The 24,225-nt window shown below is 41.8% G+C and overlaps 1 protein-coding gene across 1 annotated transcript in view; it reads right to left on the bottom strand.

Annotated features, from left to right (window-relative positions):
• Positions 1–24,225, bottom strand: part of ttc29 (tetratricopeptide repeat domain 29) — a 480,386-nt gene that overhangs the window by 170,178 nt on the left and 285,983 nt on the right. Inside the window, exon 9 of the mRNA XM_072568671.1 lies at positions 14,824–14,947. Within this exon, the coding sequence (XP_072424772.1) occupies positions 14,824–14,947 (124 nt within the window). The remainder of the gene's footprint in view (positions 1–14,823; positions 14,948–24,225) is intronic.

The following is a 24,225-nucleotide window of genomic DNA, read 5'->3' as shown; positions in this document are numbered from 1 at the left end:
TCCTAAGGTCATTAAATAAGTTACTCATGAAATGTTGACGTTAATTTTCCAGAATTCCCTAGATTCAGGAAAGATTCCACCAAACTAAAGTATTAAGAATAACTCCTCTATTCAGGAAGGGAGGGAGGCAGAAAACAAGAAACCAAAGGCTGGACAGCCTGACATCTTTAGTGGAGAAGATGTTAGAATTAATCATTAGAGAGTATAGCTATACACTCAGAAAACTCAAGGTAACCAGGAAGAGTCAGTTGGTTTCACTGTGGGAAACTACATTTAACCAATTTATTGGAGTTTGTTGATGGAGTAACAGATGCTATGGATAAAGACTGCACACTTAGTATACTTGGATTTCCATAAGGTACTTGATAAGATGCCATACCAAAATTTACAGCAGGAAATAGAGTATGCATTAAGGGTCTTTGTCTGATTTGCAGTATTTGACAAGTGGAGTCCTACAGGTGTCTGTGTTGTGATCTCAACTTTTTATAATTTACTTCAATGACTTAGATGAGAGAAGCAAAGGCATTGTATTTAAATTTACAGACCACAGCAAGACAGGTCAGAAAGTATGCTGTAAAGAAGACATAAAGAAGTTGCAGGTGAATTTAGACTAGTTGAGTATATGGGCTTAAATGTGGCAGATGGAGCAAAATGTGGGAAAATGTGAAGTTCTTCACTTAGGAGGGACAATTAAAAAAGTATTACTTAAATGGAAGATGAATACATAATTCTAATGTGCAGAGGAATTTAGGTATTCTGGTACATGAATCAAAAAGAGTTAGCACAAAAGTACAGCATGTAACCAAGAAGGCTAATGGGATGCTATCCTTTATTTCCAGAGGAGCTGGATATTAAAGTAAGAATGCAATGTTAAGGTTGTACACGGCATTAGTGAGTCCACACCTGGAATACTAAATGCAGTTTCTCAGTCTCCTCATTTAAAGAAGGATGCATTGGATATAGTTCAGTAAATGCTGACTAGATTGAAACTGGAATGAACAGGTTATTCAGGGTATGATTATTTTCACTGCTAAAAATCACACAACACCAGTTTATAGTCCAACAGGTTTATTTGGAAGCACTAGCTTTTGGAGAACTGCTCATTCATCAGGTGGTTGTGGAGTACATGATTGTAAGCCAGAATTTATAACAAAAGTTTACAGTGTGATGTAACTGAAATTGTACATTGAAGATATCTTGATTGTTTATTAAGTCTCTCATCTGTTAGAACGACCATGTTAGTTTCATTTCTTTCATATGTAAATCGCAAAACCTTTTTTAAAAGTTATATTTTCAAGTGAACTTTAACAATTAGTGTCAGCCCAAATAATGTATTGTAGATGTGAGCACCCTTGTGTGCTGCTGTCTGTGCTATAATGTTTACACTGATTCTAATCTAAAAAAATGAATTAATAGAATCTTACATGGATTCATGCAGTTTTTGAGCAATGTATAATGTAACTCTGCAAGTACAAATTCACTGCACAAACTTATATGTGTATGTGATGTGCGTGTGTGTGTGTATGTGGGGGGGGGGGGTGGAAAGAGTTGTGTGTGTGTCTGAGAGTGTATAAGTGCGTATAAAGGGGTATAAGTCTGTGAGATGGTGCATGTGAGAGTGTGTATGTGTATGTACGAGTGTCTCTGTGTGTGTGCGTGCGTCTGTGTAGGAGTGTCTGTGTGCGTGTAGGAGTGTCTGTATGTGTGTATAGTGCAAAAGGGTGACCTGTAATGTGACATGAACCCAAGGTCCCAGTTGAGGCCCTCCCTATGGGTACCGAACTTAGCTATCAGCCTCTGCTCAGCCACTTTTCACTGCTGCCTGTCCTGAAGTCACTTATTTTCACGGTAATTTAGAAAAGTGAGGGGTGACTTTATTCAAGTATTTAACAATTAGAATGGTCTTTACAAGGTAGAGCTAAAAAAAAGTTTTGTCTTGAGGGTCAGTTCAGAAGTAAAGGGTACTATTTTAAAATTAGGGACAATCCTTTTAGGATAGAGATTAAATATTTTGAGAAGATTTGTAGCTCAGCCAGCAAACCTACATCCAGAGATGAAACATATTTTTCTCTCAGTGTTGTGTGACTTTGGGACTCTTCCCCAGAAGATAGTGGAGATGAATATTTGAATATTTATAGGACAGAAGTGAATAGATTCTTGTTAAGTAGGGGAATGAAGAGCTGTCAGGTGTAGATTGGAATGTGGAATTCCTATTATCTTGTTTAATGATAGAGTAGGCTTGGGGGCTGAGTGGTCTACTTCTGCTCCAGGATAATATGTTTGCTATTAAAAACCTACAGTTAATGAGGTGGAACAAATACTTATGGCACTTGCGAGATGGGGAGAAAGTATGCATCATAAAGAGCTCCTGAAGGTTTTGTTTCCAGTGAGCACTGACCAGAGTGAGAAAAACCTTTCTGTTAATAAACATTACTAGTTGATCCCAGCAAACTTTCAGAGCCACATGTGTACAGTCAATTATGCCTGTCACCTGTGGAAAACCTGTAATGGAGACAACACCTGCAGCTCTGCCTGGCTCTTGAGGTCAGTAGTGAATTTTACAAAATCATTTGCTCTTCTGACCAGAACATCTGCACACCTCTAATGATTTAATGTGTGGCAGACTGGGATATTTCACACATGTCTCCAGGCTAACAGCCACAGCTGAAAAAGTTAAATGCTGTGGAATCCTTCAACATTCCAGCGCTGGATTGCCTTTCCAGACACAGGAGGCATATATAACTGATAGCATCCTGAGACATCCCAAGCACCTTCCTTTGTTGCATACATTAGCTGGTATTGTTAAGTGCCAGTGCTTTTTCAATGTGTTGGCCACTGGTTGCCAGCATCCTACGTTACTTGAACCTCTGCAGCCTTTCTCTATTGATGTTCTGGTGGCTGCTATGCATGACTCTGAGCCACCCTCTGTCAGTTCCTTTGAAGCCACAATCTGCAGCTAAATATGAGCCAAGGAGTTATCAGAATTGCGAGCATAGCTGTGTTGACCTGACTGATTATCATGTCTCCCTGAGGTTATCTATAAAGAAATTGCATTGAACAACCTTATCAGCGTTTTTGTTGAGGTCTTTCCTCATATCCTCAGCATTTCTGTTCCATGGAAAGCCCCAACCCACTGTGATCTATATCATTCTAGGCTGGGACTTTTTTCTCTGGAGCATAGGAGATTGAGAGGTGACTTTAAAGAAGGTTATAAAATAATGAGGGGATAGATAAAATTAATAGTAGTCGTCTTTCCCCTAGACTGAGGGATTTAAAGGCTAGGCAGCATATTTTTTATGTGAGAGGAGAGATTTAAAAAAGACTTGGAGCAAATCTTTTACACAGATTGTAGTTTGGGTGTGGAATGAACTTCCTGAGGAAGTGATGGATATGGGCACAATTACAACGTTTAAAAGACATTTGGATAAGTACATGAATAGGAAAGGTTTGGAGGGATCTGGGCCAGGAATAGGCAGGTGGACTAGTTTAGTTTGTGATTATGTTTGGCATGGACTGGTTGGATCAAAGAGTCTATTTCTATGCTGTGTGACTCTATAACGTAGCTATGGAGAGTGGAGACGTGACCCTGAAGTTGAAAGCCAGAACCAGGTAGAGTCCCTTAATCATACTGATCTTTCCATCATTTGCTCGATCCGCAAGTCCAACACCCCTGCCTTGCTGTCAGATAAATTCTTTCCAAACCTTTGACAGCTGTGATGACTTATCTGTGAATCTTGAACATGTCCCCAGTACAGTGGTACATGATTCACCTTGTAAATCTCAATCTGCCATTAAGCATCTTTAGCATCATCTACATCATTTTTGAGGTTTCTGCAGTTATGCACAAAGTCTAAGGCCTTCTGGAATAATCTATGGCACAATTTTGGAGGAATTATGTGATAAGTCTAGCACAGCCTATCTTGATGTCAGGAGCATTTTGCTGCATCCACTGATTGGCGAGGTACGTTTCTCCACAGGCAGTGGCAAATTGCCAGTTAAGCGGAATTATGGTTTGTTAAAATGCCATTAATACCACAACTTGCATCATTAATATTCAGATTCCTATCTTACCAAACATGTTGAACAAAGTGATGGCAAGAATTCTCCACATGGAAGTGAGAGTGGATATCTTGTGACTTCAGCTCACTGCATGCTCCAAAGGATTTCCATGTTGGGCACCAATAACACAGGACACATTCCATGGCCATCCATGGCACTGGCCATAACCAACCCACATCGATAAGAGATTGGCATCTTATAAGTGAAAGAACCTAAGAACCCCCATGATATATCTCCAGTTGACTTACAGGATGCTTCAGCACTTCAATGCAGCATGGCAGGGCAGATTGGCAACTATCATTGTAATGTAGTTGCAAGAACACTGTACTCAGAGATAGGCACTCAGATCATTGACTGGACCATACTGTTTTTTTAGGCTATTCACTTGTTGTCATAGTGTTCACTCACTCTGAGCCTACCTGGATGCTTATAGCATCACAGGCTTGCATTGCATTGCCTTCCCTTGTTCAGCTTTGATGCCTCAGGGAGAGATTTCAGGCTCATATTACTTCTGTCTTGCCGTCATTACTAATCCTGGGGCTTGGACACAGTCAGACAGCCACTCAAACTGGTCTGAATCAGGATGCTTTCTGCATAAGGATAAGGAGCTGAATATTAGGCAACACACTTCACATCTTGACTCTTTTTGCCATGTTGTGGCTGCTTCCTTCCTGTATTACAGAAGATAAAAATGGCTGGCACTCAAAAGTGTTATTTCTGATGCAGGCAGGGAAATGTCCTGTGTGAGTAGGTAGGTAGCATGGTTAGAGCAATCAGGGTTTGGGGTGAATGACAGCGAGTGGGGAAGATGTTGCAAGCAATAGTAAGAGTGCAGAGAATGAGCCTTGATGGAAGGTGGGCTCATTAGCAAGAAAGAGTAAATGCGAGGTAGCTGAGACAAGATTGTGAAACTTATGCTGGTGGAGTGAAGAAGTTCATTGACTTCCCTCCTACAGTGTTCTGTATTCCCCCCAGATAGCTGAGATTGCAACATCCAGGTTAGCAACATTGGACCAGGCTGGCTTAATCTGGTGTCACGGCCTCCACTGCTGGTATTCCAGATCTCACATTTGCACAATGCTACCCAGCAGGACCTCCAGATCTCCCCCACAAAGTAGGGTGTCGACTTTCCTTTTCAGCCATTCCTGGGGCAAATGTCAGGAACTATGCAGAGAAGCTCCAGACTTACAGTGCTTGTCTGGGTCCATAAAAGGTGATTAAAGATGGCATATGTGCAAGGGATGCTGGGCTTTTGGCAGATATCTTTTGAATGGTTCTTTGTTCTGGGAATGGTGCATGGTAAAGTATGGCTAGGAATTGGTTGAGAAAGACACAAGAAAGGTGGGGTAAGTAGTTGAAGAAGTGAGTTTGGTATGGTAAGGTAAGGCAAGAAAATTCATTAGGCCTTGTGGCGAAAAACATAGGAATATAGCTATTCAGTCCCTTGGGCTTGTTCCTCCTTCAATGAGATCATGGCTGATATGTGTTCTAATTGCATTTACCTGTCTTTAGCCCATATCCCTTAATATTGTTGTTTAACAAACATTTATCTCAGATTTAAATTTAATAGCTGATCCTGCAAGAGAGTTCCAAGCATCTTCAGCCCTTGTGTGTAGAAGTGCTTTCTAACATTGCTCCTGAATAATCCTGCCCTCATTCTCATACTATGCAACCTACTTCTAGAAACCCCAATCTAAGGAAATAGTTTATCTTTATCTACCCTGTCTTTTCTTGTTAATATCTTGAAAACTTCAGTCAGATCACCCCTTTACCTTCTAAATTCCAGAGGAAACAAGCCTACTTTGTACATAAATCCTCTCCCTGAAATTAAACCCTGAAATCCTGTTGTCATTCTTGTAAATCTACATTACATTCTCTTCAAGGCCAATATATCCTTTTAACGTGTGGTGCCCAGATGTGCTCACAATACTGCAAGTGTGGTCAAACAAAAGTTTGAAATACTGCAGCATTTCTTCTGTACTCCAGTCCTGATTAAAACCTGATTAAAAAGCACGCTGAGCCAAAATATGTAAAATTCAGTTCAATTTAACCTTGGCCTCTTTTTTGTATTTTAAAAAAATAAAGTATAATGAATTGGATTAGTTTTGGGGAAATTCTCATGGATACTGATTCACAAATAAAACAAATAAGAATGAATAGATAAACTCATTAAGTATTAGGAATGGGACAGTTCGCTATGGTATGGTGAGCGATGAGATTGAAGATGAGATTCCACTAGCTTTCTTGATTATTTCCTGCACCTGTTCTTGACACTTTCAAGTTTCTTTGGCATCCATTGCACTTAACTTCAAACTATCTAAAATTTCTTGGTACAAAATAGACAACCTCATACTTGCTTACATCGAAATTCATTGGCCACAATTAATATTCCTTTGTAATTTTATGCCAGCATCTGCATTGTCTACAATATTCCCTAACTTTGCGTCATCACCAAATTTGGATATATGACATTAATAAATAAAGTAATTGAAACCCTAACACAGATCATTTTTGGGAGACCACTGATCACAACCTGCCATTTTGAGTACCCACCTATTATCCCTACTTTCTATCATCTGTCACTCAACTAATTTCCTCACATCAGCCACATTAGTGGGTCCTCAGTTTAGTGGGCTTCTACCTTAGTTAATTGTCTCTTATGTGTGATTTTATCAAATGCTTTCTGAAAGTACACATAAACAACAACTGTCTCACATTCTGATCACTTAATCTGAACTATCAACACCTTTTCTCCTCAGCACTCTACATCCCACCACCACCCCACAACTATAGCACAAATGCTATCTCCTTCACACTTTACTTCAGCTCTGATGAAGTCATCTAAACTCAAAGCATTAGCTTGCTCTCTCCTTATGGATGCTGCCTGATTCACTGTGATCTCACGCATTTTTTGTTTTCAGTACAGATTTCAGCATCTGCAGTAATATGCTCCTATCTCTGTCCACTACCCTTGTCACCTCTTCAAAAAAAAAATCAATAAAGTTTGTTAGGTATAACTTACTTGCCATGGATCCATGTTTGCTGTCCCTGATTGACTGAAACATTTTCAAGGTATTCAGTTACGTCAACTTTGATTATAGACCCTAACAATTTTCCCACCACAGATATTAAGCTAACTGGTTTGTAAGTTCCTGGTTTTCGCTTTTTGCTCTTCTTAAAAAGCAGAATGATATGTGCAATTTTCCAATCCAGGGGATGACACCTGTATCTAGGAAACTATAAAACATTATAATTAGGGCGACTACAATTTCTTCCGCTACTTGGGGGTGGCACAGTGGCTCAGTGGTTAGCATTGCTGCCCACATCAGGACCCAGGTTTGATTCCAGGCTTTGGTGACTGCAAACACCACACAATCTCCTCATATCTGCGTGGGTTTCCTCTGGGCTCTCTGGTTTCCTCCCACAGTCCAAAGATAAAAGCCCTGCATTTGCAAAAGGCCATTCAGCCCACTGAGTCTGCACCAACCCTCTGAAGAACATGCCACCCAGATGCAGTTCCCCTACCCTACTAATCGTAACCCCGCATTTACTATGTCTAATTTATCTAACCTGTACATCCTTGTAAAATATGGGACAATTTTGTATGGCCAAATCGACTGTGCAGGTTGGGTGGATTTGACACATTAAATTGCTCTGCATTCTCCAGGGGTGTGCACATTAGGTGGATTAGCCATGATAAACGTGGAGTAACAGAGATAGGATGCTCTTCAGATGGTTGGTGCAGACTCAATGGGCTGAATGATCTCTTTCTGAAGTATCCAGATTCCATGATGCTATGATTCTACTTCCTTTAACACCCTTGAATGGGAACTATCAGGTTCCAGGGATTCATGACTCATTAATTCCTCATTACTAATATTTTACTTATGTTAAAAGGAGAATGTTCAGTCCCTGTTACCAATCTACTATTAATTTCCTTGGGACTTCCCTCCTTTTCTATTGGAAACACGTAGGAAAGTAATTATTTAACATGTCTGCTATTTCCCCATTGGCAATGACAGAATCCCCACTTTCTGTCTTTAGTGGGCCAACATTGCTCCTGACCACGTGCTTTCCCTTTATGGAACTATGACATTTCTTTTTATTGATTTTCATGTCCCTGTTTGTTTTCATAATCCCTTTTAGTAGCTCTTATAAGTTGCTTTTTGGCCCTTCGTTGATATTTGGATCTTTCCCATTTAGCATGATCTGTCCTTTTTCTGTATTTTTAAACCCTTTTAGTTTCATGCTGTCTCTTAGCTCTTTATTAGCTCTTGGCTGTTCCAAGGTCCATGGATAAAACCTGAATAAAAAGCACGCTGAGCCAAAATATGTAAAATTCAGTTCAGTTTAACCTTGGCCTCTTTTTTGTATTTTTAAAAAATAAAGTATAATGAATTGGATTAGTTTTGGGGAAATTCTCATGGATACTGATTCACAAATAAAACAAATAAGAATGAATAGATAAACTCATTAAGTATTAGGTATGGGACAGTTCGCTATGGTATGGTGAGCGATGAGATTGAAGTAGCAGCACATCACTGAGGCAGACTAGAAGAAAACAGGATAGAGGACTGAGTGTGTTTGCACTTAAAATAACTTGTTCTGAGTGATATATTTTATTCTTTTGCCAAGAAAAGCAGAATCAAAGCCCAAAAAGGAAAAGCATCACAGTATGAAATAAAGTAATTGTATTTATTACAAAGGAGCAAAGGAGTTCTGGGAAGGTGAGTCTAGCTGTTTAAAACGCTTACTTCAGGTGTCGTGGCCTCCATTTGCCAAGAGGTGCGAGGGAGGAGCAAAGGACTTCTGGGAAGGTTTTAAGTGGGTGAGATCTGAAGGAGGAGGGTGAGCAGCTAGAAATCGTGGTACATATTGGCACCAATGATATAGCCAGGAAAAGGATTGAGGATCTGAAAAGTGACTACAGAGAGCTAGGTTGGAAGCTGAAGAGCAGGACGAGTAGAGTAGTGATCTCAGGTTTGCTACCGGTGCCACAAGATAGTGAGATGAGGAACAGTCAGCAAATGCAGCTTAACACGTGGCTGCGAGGCTGGTGCAGGAGGGAGGGCTTCAGATACCTCGACCATTGGGATACCTTTCGGGGAAGGATGGGTTGCACCTGAACTGGAGGGGCACAAATGTCCTGGGTGGGAGATTTGCTTGTGTGATTCAGGAAGATTTAAACTGGTTTAGCAGAGGGTGTGGGAATCAGAGCCACGTGTCTAAGACGGGGTCAGTTGCAGACGGGACAGTGATAGGATTTATTGAATCTATCAGGAAGTTTTCTCATGCGATGAAACAAAGGGATCTGTTAAAGTGTGTCTGCTTTAATGCAAGGAGTGTCCGAAATAAGAGTGACAAACTTAGAGCATGGATCAGTACTTGGGGCAATGATGTTGTGACCATAACGGAGATGTGGGTTTCACAGGGGCAGGAATGGTTGCTTGATGTTTCAGGGTTTAGAACGTTTAAAAATAACAGGGAAGGTGGAAAAAGAGGAGGGGGGTGTAGCATTGCTAATCAGAGAGTGCATCACAGCTACAGAAACAAAGGTTGTTGAGGAAGGTTTGTCTACTGAGTCAGTATGGGTGGAACTTAGGAACAGCAAGGGAACAGCCACCACATTGGGGGTTTTCTACAGGCCACCTAATAGCAGTAGAGAGATTGAAGATCTCATAGGTGGGCAGATTCTGTAAAAATGCAAAAGTAGCAGGTTTTGATGTTTATGGGGCAGGTCATGCCTCACAAATCTTATTGAGTTCTTTGAGGAGGTGTCAAGACAGGTCGACGATGGTCAAGCAGTGGATGTTGTGTATATGGACTTCAGCAAGGCATTTGATAAGGTTCCCCGTGTTAGGCTCATTCATAAAGTCAGGAAGTATGGGATTCAGGGAGATTTGGCTGTCTGGATTTAGAGTTAGCTGGCTGACAGAAGGCAGAGAGTGGTTGTAGATGGAAAGTATTCTGCCTGGAGGACAGTGTTGAGTGGGGTCCCGCAGGGCTCTGTTCTTGGGCCTCTGCTCTTGTAGTTTTTATAAATGACTTGGATGAGGAGGTTGAAGGGTGGGTTAGTAAATTTGCAGATGACACAAAGGTTGGAGGTGACGTCGATAGTATAGAGGGCTATTGCAGGCTGCAGCATGACATTGACAGGATGCAGAGCTGGGCTGAGAAATGGCAGATGGAGTTTAACCTGGATAAATGTGAAGTGATGCATTTTGGAAGGTTGAACTTGAATGCTGAATATAGGGTTAAAGACAGGATTCTTGGCAGTGTGGAGAAACAGAGGGATCTGGGCGTGCAAGTACATAGATCCCTCAAAGTTGCCACCCAAGTGGCTAGGGTTGTTAAGAAAGCTTATGGTGTTTTAGCTTTCATTAACAGGGGGATCGAGTTTAAGAGCAGTGAGGTTTTGCTACAGCTTTACAATTCCCTAGTGAGAATATTGTGTCCAGTTCTGGTCGCCCTACTATAGGAAAGATACAGAGGCTTTGGAGAGGGTGCAAAGTAGGTTTTCTAGGATGCTGCCTGGGCTGGAAGGCTTGCCTTATGAAGAAAGGTTGAATAAGCTCGGACATTTCTCTCTGGAGAGAAGGAGGAAGAGAGGAGACCTGATCGATAATGATGAGAAGAATAGATAGAGTCAATAGCCAGAGACTTTTTCACAGGGCAGAATTGACTGGTACAAGGAGTCATAGTTTGAAGATATTAGGAGGAAGGTATAAAGGATACGTGAATGCATGGAATGTGTTGCCAACTGTGGTGATGGAAGCAGAGTCATTAGGGACATTTAAGCAACTGCTGGACACACACATGGATAGCAGTGAGTTGAGGGGTGCGTAGGTTAAGTTACTATATTTTACATTAGCATTAAACCTCAGCACAACATCGTGGGCCGAAAGGCCTGTTCTGTGCTGTACCTTTCTATGTTCTATGTAATTCTCAACTTAGTTATTGATTTACGTTTTTCTTTTCAGTGGTGTGAGTCACTGGCAAGGCCAACAATTGCTATCCATCCTACTTGCTCTTAAACAGCGAGTCTTGCTTGGCCATTTTAGCATGTAGTAAAGAGTTAAACATATTGCTGTTGGTCTGGAATCACATGTAAGCCAGACCAGGTAAAGGGGACAGGTTTCCATTCCTAAAGCAAATAGTAACCAGATTGACTTTTATAATGGTGATGGCCATGGTCATCCTTATTTTCTCTCCACTTCCTCTCCTTCTCCTGCATTTGTTGCTGTCCAGATGATGGGCAAGACAACTCATGATGGTGATGTTGTGGAGCAGTTATAGATTAGTATATACATTTAGGACAATACAACAAAGCTCTTCTGGAAAGGTTTGGGCAACACAAACATGGCCTGAGAAAACCTGTTGTTTGCTGCATGATTCCTGGCTTTCACTTTAGGCTTTCTTTATAGTTGTGTACCTGACAGAAGTAACTGAGGGGGACTGGCAGAGAATAAAAGAGTCATTAGTGTTGTCAGGAGAGCAAACACAGACCTGTAGAATGTGCTGCCTGTGGTTAAAAAGCAATGCATATTGAACGCGTAGAATTTATTTTGATTAAAAAAGGTACCAAGTTGGTGGACAGAGCATGTACCCACAGGTACTGAAACTATTCATGTGCAAATGCAGTAAGACCTGGATAATATCTATGTATGTGCTAATAAGTGGCTATCAACATTAGTGCCATCCAAATATCAGGCAATGCCTATCTCCAACAAGAAAACCCACCATCAACATCTTTAGGGTTATTATTGATCAGAAATGAGTAGGTTAGAGGCTAGGAATTTTGCAGTGGGTAACACACCTCCTAACTGTACATTGCCTGTTCTGCACAGTTGAAATCAGGAGTGAACTGGTGGGATCTTGCACCAATGACACTAATCACTGTCCTGAGGCATTTTTGGGTGCTTACTTAGTTTCCCTACACAGGTCAACCAACACTCCCTGGAAGGAGCCAGTCACATTGAGGTTCAGTGCAGGAGTGACCTTGATAGCTACCAGCATAGGATGGCTTCCCACACTTGCAGCTTCTGTCACAGTGTCCCGGGATATACAGAGCCAGTGTTGTCACTGTGCCTCACGTATCCCCAGGAAATAGAGTCAGGGCGAGAAAACTTGGGCATGGAGAGTGATAGCTTGCAGATAGGTGTTAATTGTATAAACACTAAGGGAGCAAGCATGCAATGTTGAGAATGCAGCCTGGTTCAGTCCATGAGCTGGTCCCTGTCTGTGCCTGAAAAGTGTCCTTGCAGTAGCCTTTCAATGCTAGATGCCAGTGTGCTGTGCACCACAAGTCTGTGGTGAGCAGATGCCAGTGGAGAGGTGCCATGAAGGTTGTGATGGGATGGCAGGTGCTGGATGCCAATATCTATTGATGAGGCTGCATGTAGATGGAATCTGTGGATCACTCCCTGACATGATGTTTTGTTGCAGGCAACATGGAGACCATTCGGGCAAAATGATGAGCTGAATCCACTAGGTACGTACTTTGGCTCCATGTGATGTTTTCTTGATGTCTAGCTTATTTGGCAAATATGGCAAGATAGCTGCATATTAATGATATAAGTTGAGATGTCAGAAAGGTGCTTAACAAGCAATAATTCCCCCTTAATTGACAACTCACCACTGCCTAATGAGAAATACACGTGTTTGTGAAAATCTACCGAGATAATAGACAATAGACAATAGGTGTAGGAGTAGGCCATTCTGCCCTTTGAGCCTGCACCACCATTCAATATGATCACGGATGATCATCCTTAATCAGTATCCTGTTCCTGCCTTATCTCCATAACCCTCGATTCCAATGTCCTTGAGAGCTCTATCCAACTCTTTCTTAAATGAATCCAGAGACTGGGCCTCCACTGCCCTCTGGGGCAGAGCATCCCACACAGCTACCACTCTCTGGGTGAAGAAGTTTCTCCTCATCTCTGTCCTAAATGGTCTACCCCGTATTTTTAAGCTGTGTCCTCTGGTTCGGCACTCACCCATCAGCGGAAACATGTTTCCTGACTCCAAAGTGTCCAATCCTTTAATGATCTTAAATGTCTCAATCAGATCCCCTCTCAGTTTTCTAAACTCAAAGTTATACAAGCCCGTCGGTCTAGTCTTTCAGTGTAAGGTAATCCCGCCATTCCAGGAATTGACCTCGTGAACCTATGCTGCACTCCCTCAATAGCCAGAATGTCTTTCCTCAAATTTGGAGACCAGAACTGCACACAGTACTCCAGGTGTGGTCTCACCAGGGCCCTGTACAGCTGCAGAAGAACCTCTTCGCTTCTATACCCAATCCCTCTTGTTATGAAGGCCAGCATGCTATTAACCTTCTTCACTACCTGCTGTAACTGCATGCTTACCTTCATTGACTGGTGCACAAGAACACCCAGATCTCTCTGTACTGCCCCTTTACCTAAATTGATTCCATTTAGGTAGTAATCTGCCTTCCTGTTCTTGCCACCAAAGTGGATAACCATACATTTATCTACATTAAACTGCATCTGCCATGCATCTGACCACTCACCTAACTTGTCCAGGTCACCCTGTAATCTCCTAACATTTCACCCTGCGACCCAGCTTAGTATCATCAGCAAATTTGCTAATGTTATTACTAATATGAGATGGGCCTTGTTAGACTTCTCATCCAGTTCTGCCAGAATCTTGCCATAGTTCACATTGTTCAGACTGTATTAGATTCCACAGGTCTTAACCTCACACCTTTAATGCATTGTCTGAACTGAGATGACACCTTTTGTTCGAAAACCTGAAGTTATCTTGAGAATGTGACTTAAAAGGAGTTCTGGGATTTACATATTAATGAACCAAAGCTAGCAAACTCATTCTACAAGATGAAAGACTTAATCTAAGTTTGTTTAATATATTTCAGCCGCAAGACACTGTAACGTTTTGCTCTTCATTCTGTGTCTTACGGTCCTGGTCCACAACCATCTAATGAAGAAGAAGTGCTTCGAAAGCTAGTGCTTTCAAATAAACCTGTTGGACTATAACCTGGTGTTGAGTGATTTTTAGCTTTGTCCACACTAGTCCAACACCAGCTCCTCCAAATCTATTTTAACTCAACTTCTTAAATTTCAATGGTCGACATTATCTATACTACAATTTCAGTTAAAAAATCCTGAAGTCCAATTCTGTGATGGAACTTAAAATAAAAGTTAAATCACTTATTTAAACTCATCAGTGACTTGACGCTTGGTTTTGATAGCTGTCAGCTATCTTCACTTCATGATTTGGAGATGCCGGTGTTGGACTGGGGTACAAAGTCTCACACAGGGCACTTCACACCTCCAATGCATTATCTGGGCCGACATGACACCAACTGTTAAAGTTCACTTGAGAATGTAACTTTAAAAAAGTTCTGTGATTTAAATATGAAAGAACTGAAACCAACATGTTCATTCTAAAAGATGAGAGACTTAACAAACAATCCAGGTCTTTTTCAATATATAATTTCAGTTACATCACACTGTAACCTTTTGCTATAAATTCTGTGTCTTATGATCTTATACTCCACAACCACCTGATGAAGGAGCAGTGCTCCGAAAGCTAGTGCTTCCAAATAAACCTGTTGGACTATAACCTGGTGTTGTGTAAAAAAAGTGGAACAACCCAAAATTTCAGGTCAGATGTTTCTAAGATATCCATAAGTATTATCACATAAATTGATCTTTGTGTACGTTTTTACCTATAAAATGAGACAAGGTCCAATTTATACTTCCAAGTGTAAAAACTGATTCCTACCAGGTTATTATACATAATTCCAAGGAATCTGCAAGCATCCACAAGACTTTGTTTATCATCAATTTTCTCTGCCAGGGCCAGAAACTGTTTCAGATACTCAAGAGCTTCAGCAGAATGTCCTGTACTATGGAAGAATAAAACATTTAATATAGATTTAATATGAATCTGATGTTGAATAAGTTAAAAACATTCAAAATGCATATACAGAAAATAAAACTAACAAAATTTGAACCAAATGTATTTTTAGTAATTTTCAATTTTCAATATACTCTCTTCTAATACTTAACTTATCTGTATTTTTGATACACTATTTAGTTCAACTAATGTTAGCTTTGGCTTAATACTGACACTTTCCCCTTGAGCCCCACTCTGGAGATGTGAGCACTTAGTAGGCCGACACTTTAGAATCTGCTGTATTATTGGAAGTGCGATTTTCAGAAGCAACATTAAACAAAGGTCACATTTATCCTTTCAGATACATATAAATGATCCTATGACATTTTTAAAGAATTGAAGAAGAACAGGGAGACTTTTTCCAGTCTCATGGTCAACATTCATCCCTCAATCAAAATAAGTAATAACAGTTATCTGGTCATTAATTTCATTGCTGTTGAGCAGCCCTGCTGTGCTTAGATTTCTTTCGATAATTCTCCACAGTACGAAGTGGCTACAAATTTAAAAGACCATGCAAGTCCATTTTAATGTGGCCACCAGGATTGATAAGATGAAACTGTCTTATTAGTGAATCGCAAACAGACCATCACAAGCAGGAACAAAAAAAGGCAAGAAATCAGAGCAGAGAGGAAATATCTGGACTGAGGAGGGAATCTAGTCAGGGCTGAGGGAAGGCCAGGTGTTTGAGGCAGATGCTGTGGAATAGAGATAAGTGAAAGGGGTCAGGACTGAGCTGAGGCCAAGGGGGAGACAGTTTGTGTTGTGAAGAGAGTCAGTACTTTAGAGATTATAACGAGGTCAGCCGGGTGGACCTCATAGAATATGACTTCTCTGATTAGGGCTGTTAACCCGGTCAGGTCAGAGAGCCCTTGCTGACATATAATAAACAGGAATGTCAGAGATTCTATCAACTCTGAGAGCTGGCTCTGAGGAAGCTGGACAAGTGTCAAGTAAATATAAATAAAGGGTGATTCGGTGGCAGGATACTGACCTCTGTGGAGCTATCTCAGTGCTGACAAGAAACAAAATATGGTCCTGAAGAAATTTGTTCACAACAGCCGTCTCTGAGTTGGAGTAAGCATTTCCGGCATCATGCAATTATCTGGAAAACTTGACACATTTGATCATGCTGTCAAAGACTGGGCCATATATGTGGAATGAATGCATTATTTTTCTGGAAAAAATGATATTGGGGCAGATGGAAAGCAATGAGTAATTCTCCTGAAAGCTTGTGGAACCGCAGTTATTTGGGTTATCTGGAACCTAACATTTCTTGAGGCACCAGAGCCGAAAACCTTTCAAGAGTTGATGGATTTAGTCAAGGAATATTACAGCACCAAGCTTCCTTTAATTCTGAGATAATATCGATTTTACTTGGCAGTTTGCAATGAGGGGAATCTGTATAGGGATTTTTGATGAAGTTAACATGACTGACAGATGCATGTGACTTCAATTTAATTCTTAATGAGATGCTAAGAGACCGTTTAGAATATGGGATTAATGATGTAACCATGCAAAAGCACCTACTAGCTGAAGCCTAATTGGACTTCAAACAGGCACTACAACTGGCTTTGTCATTAGAAAATGCAGCAAGTGGAGCATGAGTTACAGGGTATGCAGACGGAAATGGACACCCAAGACAGGCTGACTGAGCTTGGAGGACACCACTTGAGCGAAGGTACTTGCATAGCTTCACTCAGGACATAACCTGAACAGAAGGACTCTAGGTCATCCAACAGCAAAACCCCAATACAAAGTTAAGCCTCGGCCAAATAGTTAACATTTTCTTCATGGTCTGGACTGGCAAGCCCTTGTAGTTGCTGTCAGTATGGGGACTCAAGACAACAAAAGAGTCCCATTATGCCTGAAATGAGTAACAGAACTCAGAGGCCGGTATTCAGGAGAATGCACCCTGGAAAACCCACCTACATTTGGCTTGGAACAGCTAAATTGATTAGCAACATCCAAATCAGAACCAATCAAAATAAAGGTCTGGTTAAACAGTTATCTGGTTCTAATGGAGGTTGATACGGGTGCAACCATTTCAGTGATTGCAGGACCAGTTTTTAACAAAATTCGCTTTGAAGTCTATCCCTTAACTTTGCGTAAGACCTCAGCTAGACTGAGAATCTATACTGGGGAACCTTGAAAGATTAAGCGTACAACTTCAGTTCTGGTCTCATATCAGAAGTAGCTGGTTCAGTTACCACTTATTGTGGGAAAAGGCTTGGCCCAAACCTGATGGAGCAAAATTGGTTCAGAAAGATACAGCTTGAGTGGCTCAATATTTTTTTGATTAGAAAACGGCTGCTTGAGTGAAATCCTAATTAAATGCCCATATGTTTTTCAGGAAGATCCAGAGATATCAAAGAAGCTAAGGCCACCTTGCATGTTGACCCAGAAGCAATTTGATGATTCTGCAAGGCCTGCCTAGTGCCATTTGCCTTATGTGCAAAAGTAGAGGCAGCAATCAGGAGCTTGGAAAATGAAGGTATCATCAAACCCGTATAGTTTGTGGAATAGGCAGCACCAGTCGTTCCAATTGTGAAACCTAACAAGTTGGTTCACATTTGTGGGGATTTTAAACAAATGGTAAACTGCTTCTCGCAGCTGGATAGATACCCAATCTGTTGCATGGAGGATGTATACACAAAGTTGGCGGGATGGCAGGGGTGGGGGATGTGGTGCAGGATTGGCTGTTCTTCATGTAGCTGGACATAAGTCATGCATGCTTGCAATTGTAGTTAGATGAGGATTCTCAGAAATATGCTACAACTAATACCCATAAAAGTTTTGACTAATATATGAGATTGATCAAATGTACCTCGGCCCCACATCTGTACCGGAGCTTAGGTATTTCCTTGCATTGGTGATTATTGTGGAAAATTCATATCTAACCTGGCCTCCAACCTGACACCCTTACATTTGCTACTGAAGAAGGGTCAGCCTTGGAAATGGTCTTGTACCCAAGACATAGTTTTTAGGGAAGTGAAAAAGCAGCTATCATAGCCTAAAGTGTTTGCACACTATGATCGAGAGCAAGGTCTGGTGCTGACATGTGATGCCTTCCCATACAGTATCAGTGTAGTGTTGACTTACCGATGGTCCAATAGGAGGAATGATCCATAATGTATGCTTCCTGGACTTTGGCTGATGCAGAGCACAAATACACCCAGATAGAGAAGTAGGGTCTGGTGGTCATCATTGATCTGAGAAAGCTCCACCAATACGTTTATGGACTGTAAAAGTGCCAGACCACAAACCACTGCTAGGACGACTCAAAAAGCTTCAGATTGAATTCAGTGTGGGCTCTCATTTTAAATACGTACAATTACAAGTTGGACCACTGTCCGGAAGGCCAAGTTGCAAGTGTGGATGCTTTGAGCTGCCTCCTGCTGGCAGATACACCATGGCTATTTCTCCCACTAGAAGAATCTGTTCTGGTTTTAAACATTCTGGACACACTTGCAGTCACTGCTGACAATATCAGACTGTGGACGCAAAAAGATCAAGTCGTGGCAAAACTAAGACAACTGGTGGTAATGGGGAAACAAAAAGACCATCACAACCACAATCGAGACCTTTTTGGAGCTGGTGAGATCAGATCACTGTACAGAACGGCATTCTATTATGGGGAGTAAGAGTGATTTCCCGAACTCCACCAGGGTCATCCTCGGTTGTCCAAAATGAAGATACTGGCTGATGGAATACAGGTAGAACTAGCCATTTGGATATAGAACTGGCTCAAAAGTAGAAGACAGAGGGTGGTGGTGGAGGGTTGTTTTTTCAGACTGGAGGCCTATGACCAGTGGAGTGCCACAAGGATCAGTGCTGGGTCCTCTACTTTTTGTCATTTACATAAATGATTTGGATGCGAGCATTAGAGGTACAGACAGTAAGTTTGCAGATGACACCAATATTGGAGATGTAGTGCACAGCAAAGAGGGTTACCTCAGATTACAACAGGATCTGGACCAGGTGGGCCAATGGGCTGAGAAGTGGCAGATGGAGTTTAATTCAGATAAATACGAGATGCTGCATTTTGGGAAAGCAAATTTTAGCAGGACTTATACACTTAATGGTAAGGTCCTAGTGAGTGTTGCTGAACAAAGAGACCTTGGAGTGCAGGTTCATAGCTCCTTGAAAGTAGAGTCGCAGGTAAACAGGATAGTGAAGAAGGTGGTTGGTAAGGTTTCCTTTATTGGTCAGAGTATTGAGTACAGGAGTTGGGAGATCATGTTGTGGCTGTACAGAACATTGCTTAGGCCACTGTTGGAATACTGCGTGCAATTCTGGTCTCCTTCTATCGGAAAGATGTTGTGAAACTTGAAAGGGTTCTGAAAAGATTTACAAGGATGTTGCCAGGATTGGAAGATTTGAGCTATAGGAAGAGGCTGAACAGGCTGGGGCTGTTTTCCATGGAGCGTCGGAGGCTGAGGGGTGACCTTATAGAGGTTTACAAAATTATGAGGGACATGGATAAGATAAATAGACAAAGTCTTTTCCCTGGGGTTGGAGAGTCCAGAACTAGAGGGCATAGGTTTAGGGTAAGAGGGGAAAGATAAAAAGAGACCTAAGGGGAAACTCTTTCACGCTGACAGTGGGATGCGTATGGAATGAGCTGCCAAAGGACGTGGTGGAGGCTGGTACAATAGCAATATTTAAGAGTCATTTGGAGGGATATGGGCCGGGTGCTGGCAGGTGGGACTAGATTGGGTTGGGATATCTAGTCGGCATGAACGGGTTGGACTGAAGGATGTTTCCATGCTGTACATCTCCATGACTCTATGAGAGATTATATCTGGTGGCCAAGATTGGATGTAGATGTAGCCGCATTGATGGGGCAGTGCCGCGAGTACCGACAAGGACAAAAATTACCACCAGCAGCTCCCCCACATTCGTGGGAATGGCTAAGTAAACCCTGGACTCAGTTACATGTCGTCTATGCCGCTGGCCCTTTCATGGGCTCAACATTCTTCAGCATTGTGGATGCTCACCCTAAGTGTTTGGACATATACAGAGTTCAGTTGTCAAATACAGAGATGATGATAGAAAAGCTGTGAGCATCTTTTGCAGTACATGGGCTCTCAGAAGCGTTGGTCATAGACAACAGGCCATTATATGCAAGAAGGGAACTTCCCTAGAGCCAAGTGGTATTTGGCATATAAGGACAGCTCCATACCATCCATTGTCCAACGGTTTGGCAGAAAGAGCAGTCCAAGGCAGGCTTGAAGAAACAGCCTACAGCTTCACTTGATATCAAACTGTCTTGGTTCCTATTTGATTATCTGACCTCCTAATGCTAAAGGTGAGAAGACTCTGCATCAGGTTAAATCTGATCATTCCAGACCTGGGTGGAGGGTGAAATAGCATCAAGATTATCAATGTTGGACATAAGACTCTTCTAAACGAGAGGTAGTTCACTTCCGAGATATAGTTTGGTGTCAAAACCATGGAAATGACCCTACATAAATAAGAGGCAGGGTCGATGTGAGGTCAGTACCCACAAGGTACAAAGTTCAGATATGTGAGGTAGTCCTGAACAACATGTGGATCACATGAAAGCAGCAAACTCACAAATGGGACAGGTGCAAAGCATTCTTGGCCTTTTCAGAACAGCCGGAAAGGCTGTCAGAATCCATGGGCTCTCCCCCTCTAGCACTGAAGAAATCTTGAGGTGTGAGTTGGACATGGTGGATGTCACAGCCTCGATGCATTTACTATCTGAAGAAGAGGATGAGTTTCTTCCAAGAGGGTCTGGGTGCAAGTGGCGGGCAGGCCTGCTGTGAAAATACGCAATGAGGGGTTACAAGAAGGAAAATAGGCCCAAAAGCCCAACTTAGAGGAGTAGGGATGGAGTAGGGATTTGGTGATTGTAACGAGGTCAGCCAGGTGGACTTCATAGAATATGAGTTTCCTGTTTGGGGCTGTCAACCTGGTCCAATCAGAGAACCCTGGCTGACAGATATAAACAGCCCTGTCAGAGGTTCCGGTCACTCTGACAGCTGGCTCTCAGGGAGCCAGATCAATGTCACGTACTACGCACACATAAATAGATGGTTACTTGGTGACATGTTATTGGCCTCTGTGGAGTTAGAGTCATAGAGTCATAGAGAGGTACAGCATGGAAACTGACCCCTCGGTCCAACCTGTCCATGCCGACCAGATATCCCAACCCAATCTAGTCCCACCTGCCAGCACCTGGCCCATATCCCTCCAAACCCTTCCTATTCATGTACCCATCCAAATGTCTCTTCAATGTTGCAATTGTACCAGCCTCCAACACTTCCTCTGGCAGCTCATTCCATACACGTACCACCCTCTGTGTAAAAAAGTTGCCCCTTAGGTCTCTTTTATATCTTTCCCCTCTCACCCTAAACCTATGCCCTCTAGTTCTGGACTCCCCGATCCCAGGGAAAAGACTTTGCCTATTTATCATATCCATGCCCCTCATACTTTTGTAAACCTCTATAAGGTCACCCCTCAGCCTCCGATGCTCCAGGAAAAACAGCCCCAGCCTGTTCAGCCTCTCCCTAAAGCTCAAATCCTCCAACCCTGGCAACATCATTGTAAATCTCTTGTGAACCCTTTCAAGTTTCATCTTTCTGATAGGAAGGAGACCAGAATTGCACGCAATATTCCAACAGTGGCCTAACCAATGTCCTGTACAGCCACATCGTGACCTTCCAACCCCTGTACTTAACACTCTGACCAATAAAGGAAACCTTACCAACCACCTTCTTCACTATCCTATCTACCTGCGACTCCACTTTCAATGAGCTATGATTCTACACTCCAAGGTCTCTTTGTTCAGCAACACTCACAAGGACCTTACCATTAAGTGCATAAGTCCTGCTAAAATTTGCTTTCCCAAAATGCAGCACCTCACATTTATCTGAATTAAAATCCATCTGCCACTTCTCAGCCCATTGGCCCATCTGATCAAGATCCTGTTGTAATCTGAGGTAACCCTCTTCGTTGTCCACTACACCTCCAATATTGGTGTCATCTGCAAACTTACTATCTGTACCTCTAATGCTCGCATCCAAATAATTTATGTAAATGACAAAAAGTAGAGGACCCAGCACCGATCCTTGTGGCACTGCACTAGTCACAGGCCTCCAGTCTGAAAAACAACCCTCCACCACCATCCCCTTTGCCCTGCCTTTTACTTTTGAGCTAATTCTGCATTCAAATGGCTAGTTCTCCCTGTATTCCATGAGATCTAATCTTGCTAATCAGTCTTTCATGGGGAACCTTGTCGAATGCTGAACTGAAGTCCATATAGATCACAGCTACCACTCTGCACTCATTAATCCTCTATGTTACTTCCTCAAAAACCTCAATCAAGTTTGTCAGACATGATTTCCCACGCACAAAGCCATGATGACTATCCCTAATCAGCCCTTGCCTTTCCAAATACATGTACATCCTGTCCCTCAGGATTCCCTCCAACAACTTGCCCACCACCGATGTCAGGCTCACTGATCTATAGTTCCCTGGCTTGTCCTTTCTACCCTTCTTAAATAGTGGCACTACATTAGCTAACCTCCAGTCTTCCGGCACCTCACCCGTGACTATCGATGATACAAATATATCAGCAAGAGGCTCAGCAATCACTTCTCTAGCTTTCCACAGAGTTCTCGGGTACACCTGATCAGGTCCTGGGGATTTATCCACCTTTACCCGTTTCAAGACATCCAGCACTTCCTCCTCTGGAATATGGACATTTTGCAAGATGTCACCATCTATTTCCCTACAGTCTATATCTTCCATATCCTTTTCCACAGTAAATACTGATGCAAAATACTCATTTAGTATCTCCCCCATTTTCTGCGGCTCCACACAAAGGCCGCCTTGCTGATCTTTGAGGGTCCTTATTCTTTCCCTCGTTACCCTTTTGTCCTTAATGTATTTGTTATTTCAGGTACCGATCAGAGCTCTGCACTATTAATAGTTCTGCAGTTTGTCAAAGCCTGCTATATTGGATTTCTATAGTACTTCATCTTTTAAATTTGTATGTGGAATGTGGATGTCACTGGCTAGGGTAGCGTTTATTGCCTATCTCCAAATGCCAGACAACAATTCAGAGTCAACCACATTGTTGTGGGTCTGGAGTCACATGTAATCCAGACCAGGTAAGGATAACAGTTACCTTCCCTAAAGCACATTAGTGAACAAGATGGGGCTTTTCTGATAAACAAAAACAATTTTATTTCCCTTACTTCATTTTATTATTTATTTCATTTCATTGGATTAATTTAATTGCTGTGAAGTGCTTTTGAGAATCTTGAGGTTCTGAAAGGAACTATAAAAAAATCAAAATCAAACTGAAAATGGTAGAAATACTCAATATATCAGGCAACATTTGTGGAAAGAGAAACAGATGATGAATCGGGTCTGTGACCTTTCATCAGAACTGGGAAAAGTTAGAGATGTGATAGGTGATGAGCAAGAGGTGCAGGGAATAAAAACAACAGGAAGGTCTGTGACATGGCAAAGACAGGGGAGATTCAGTGGCAGGGAAGTTAAGCATGCAGGGCAAAAGGGAATGGTGGTGAGGGTGAGGGAAGAAACAAAATACATGCCTACAAAGTGCCTAATATTTGTAATGATGGGATTAATATCAAAGAAATGCATAATGATAATTTTTAAAAATGATACAATTATGACATCAGTGTTATATGGATATGTAGAGAGAACTAGAAAGGAGCAGAAGCTGTGTGTGGATCTTCAGAGAATAAGCTATAAATTAGGAGTTCTTGTAGAAAAATTATGGACTCAAGAAGACAAATAGAATTGGTCCCAAATACACAACAAAACATGGTCGCAGGAAAGTGAACCAAACACCCGATAAACAACAGAGAATATTTTTTAAGATTCACAATATCATGGATGCAACAGAAGGCTGGAAAACAAATCTATGAACCAAATATACTGAGCCAAAACAGAGCGCAAAGGACAAAAAGTGACAGATGAAGGAGCAGCTCCACAGCTCAGAGAACCAACTGACCACACCAGACTCAGGAACAGATTTGAAAATAAATACTTATGAGATATGGAATGGCTACAAGCTTAAACTAAAAGGGAAGAAAAGGAACAGAAACATATATTACTATGTGTGATGGGGACCATCACGAATGATGTAGTTGCAAGACTAGTCATTGATGGAATTGTGAAAGTGTATGAATAATTATTAAAAGCATTTGAATCATATTTCAGTGTGTG

The sequence above is a fragment of the Chiloscyllium punctatum genome, chromosome 1 (assembly GCF_047496795.1).
Source record: "Chiloscyllium punctatum isolate Juve2018m chromosome 1, sChiPun1.3, whole genome shotgun sequence".
Lineage (NCBI taxonomy): Eukaryota > Metazoa > Chordata > Chondrichthyes > Orectolobiformes > Hemiscylliidae > Chiloscyllium > Chiloscyllium punctatum.
The sequence above is the reverse complement of the archived record's forward strand: the minus strand, read 5'-3'. Positions and strand labels throughout refer to the sequence as shown.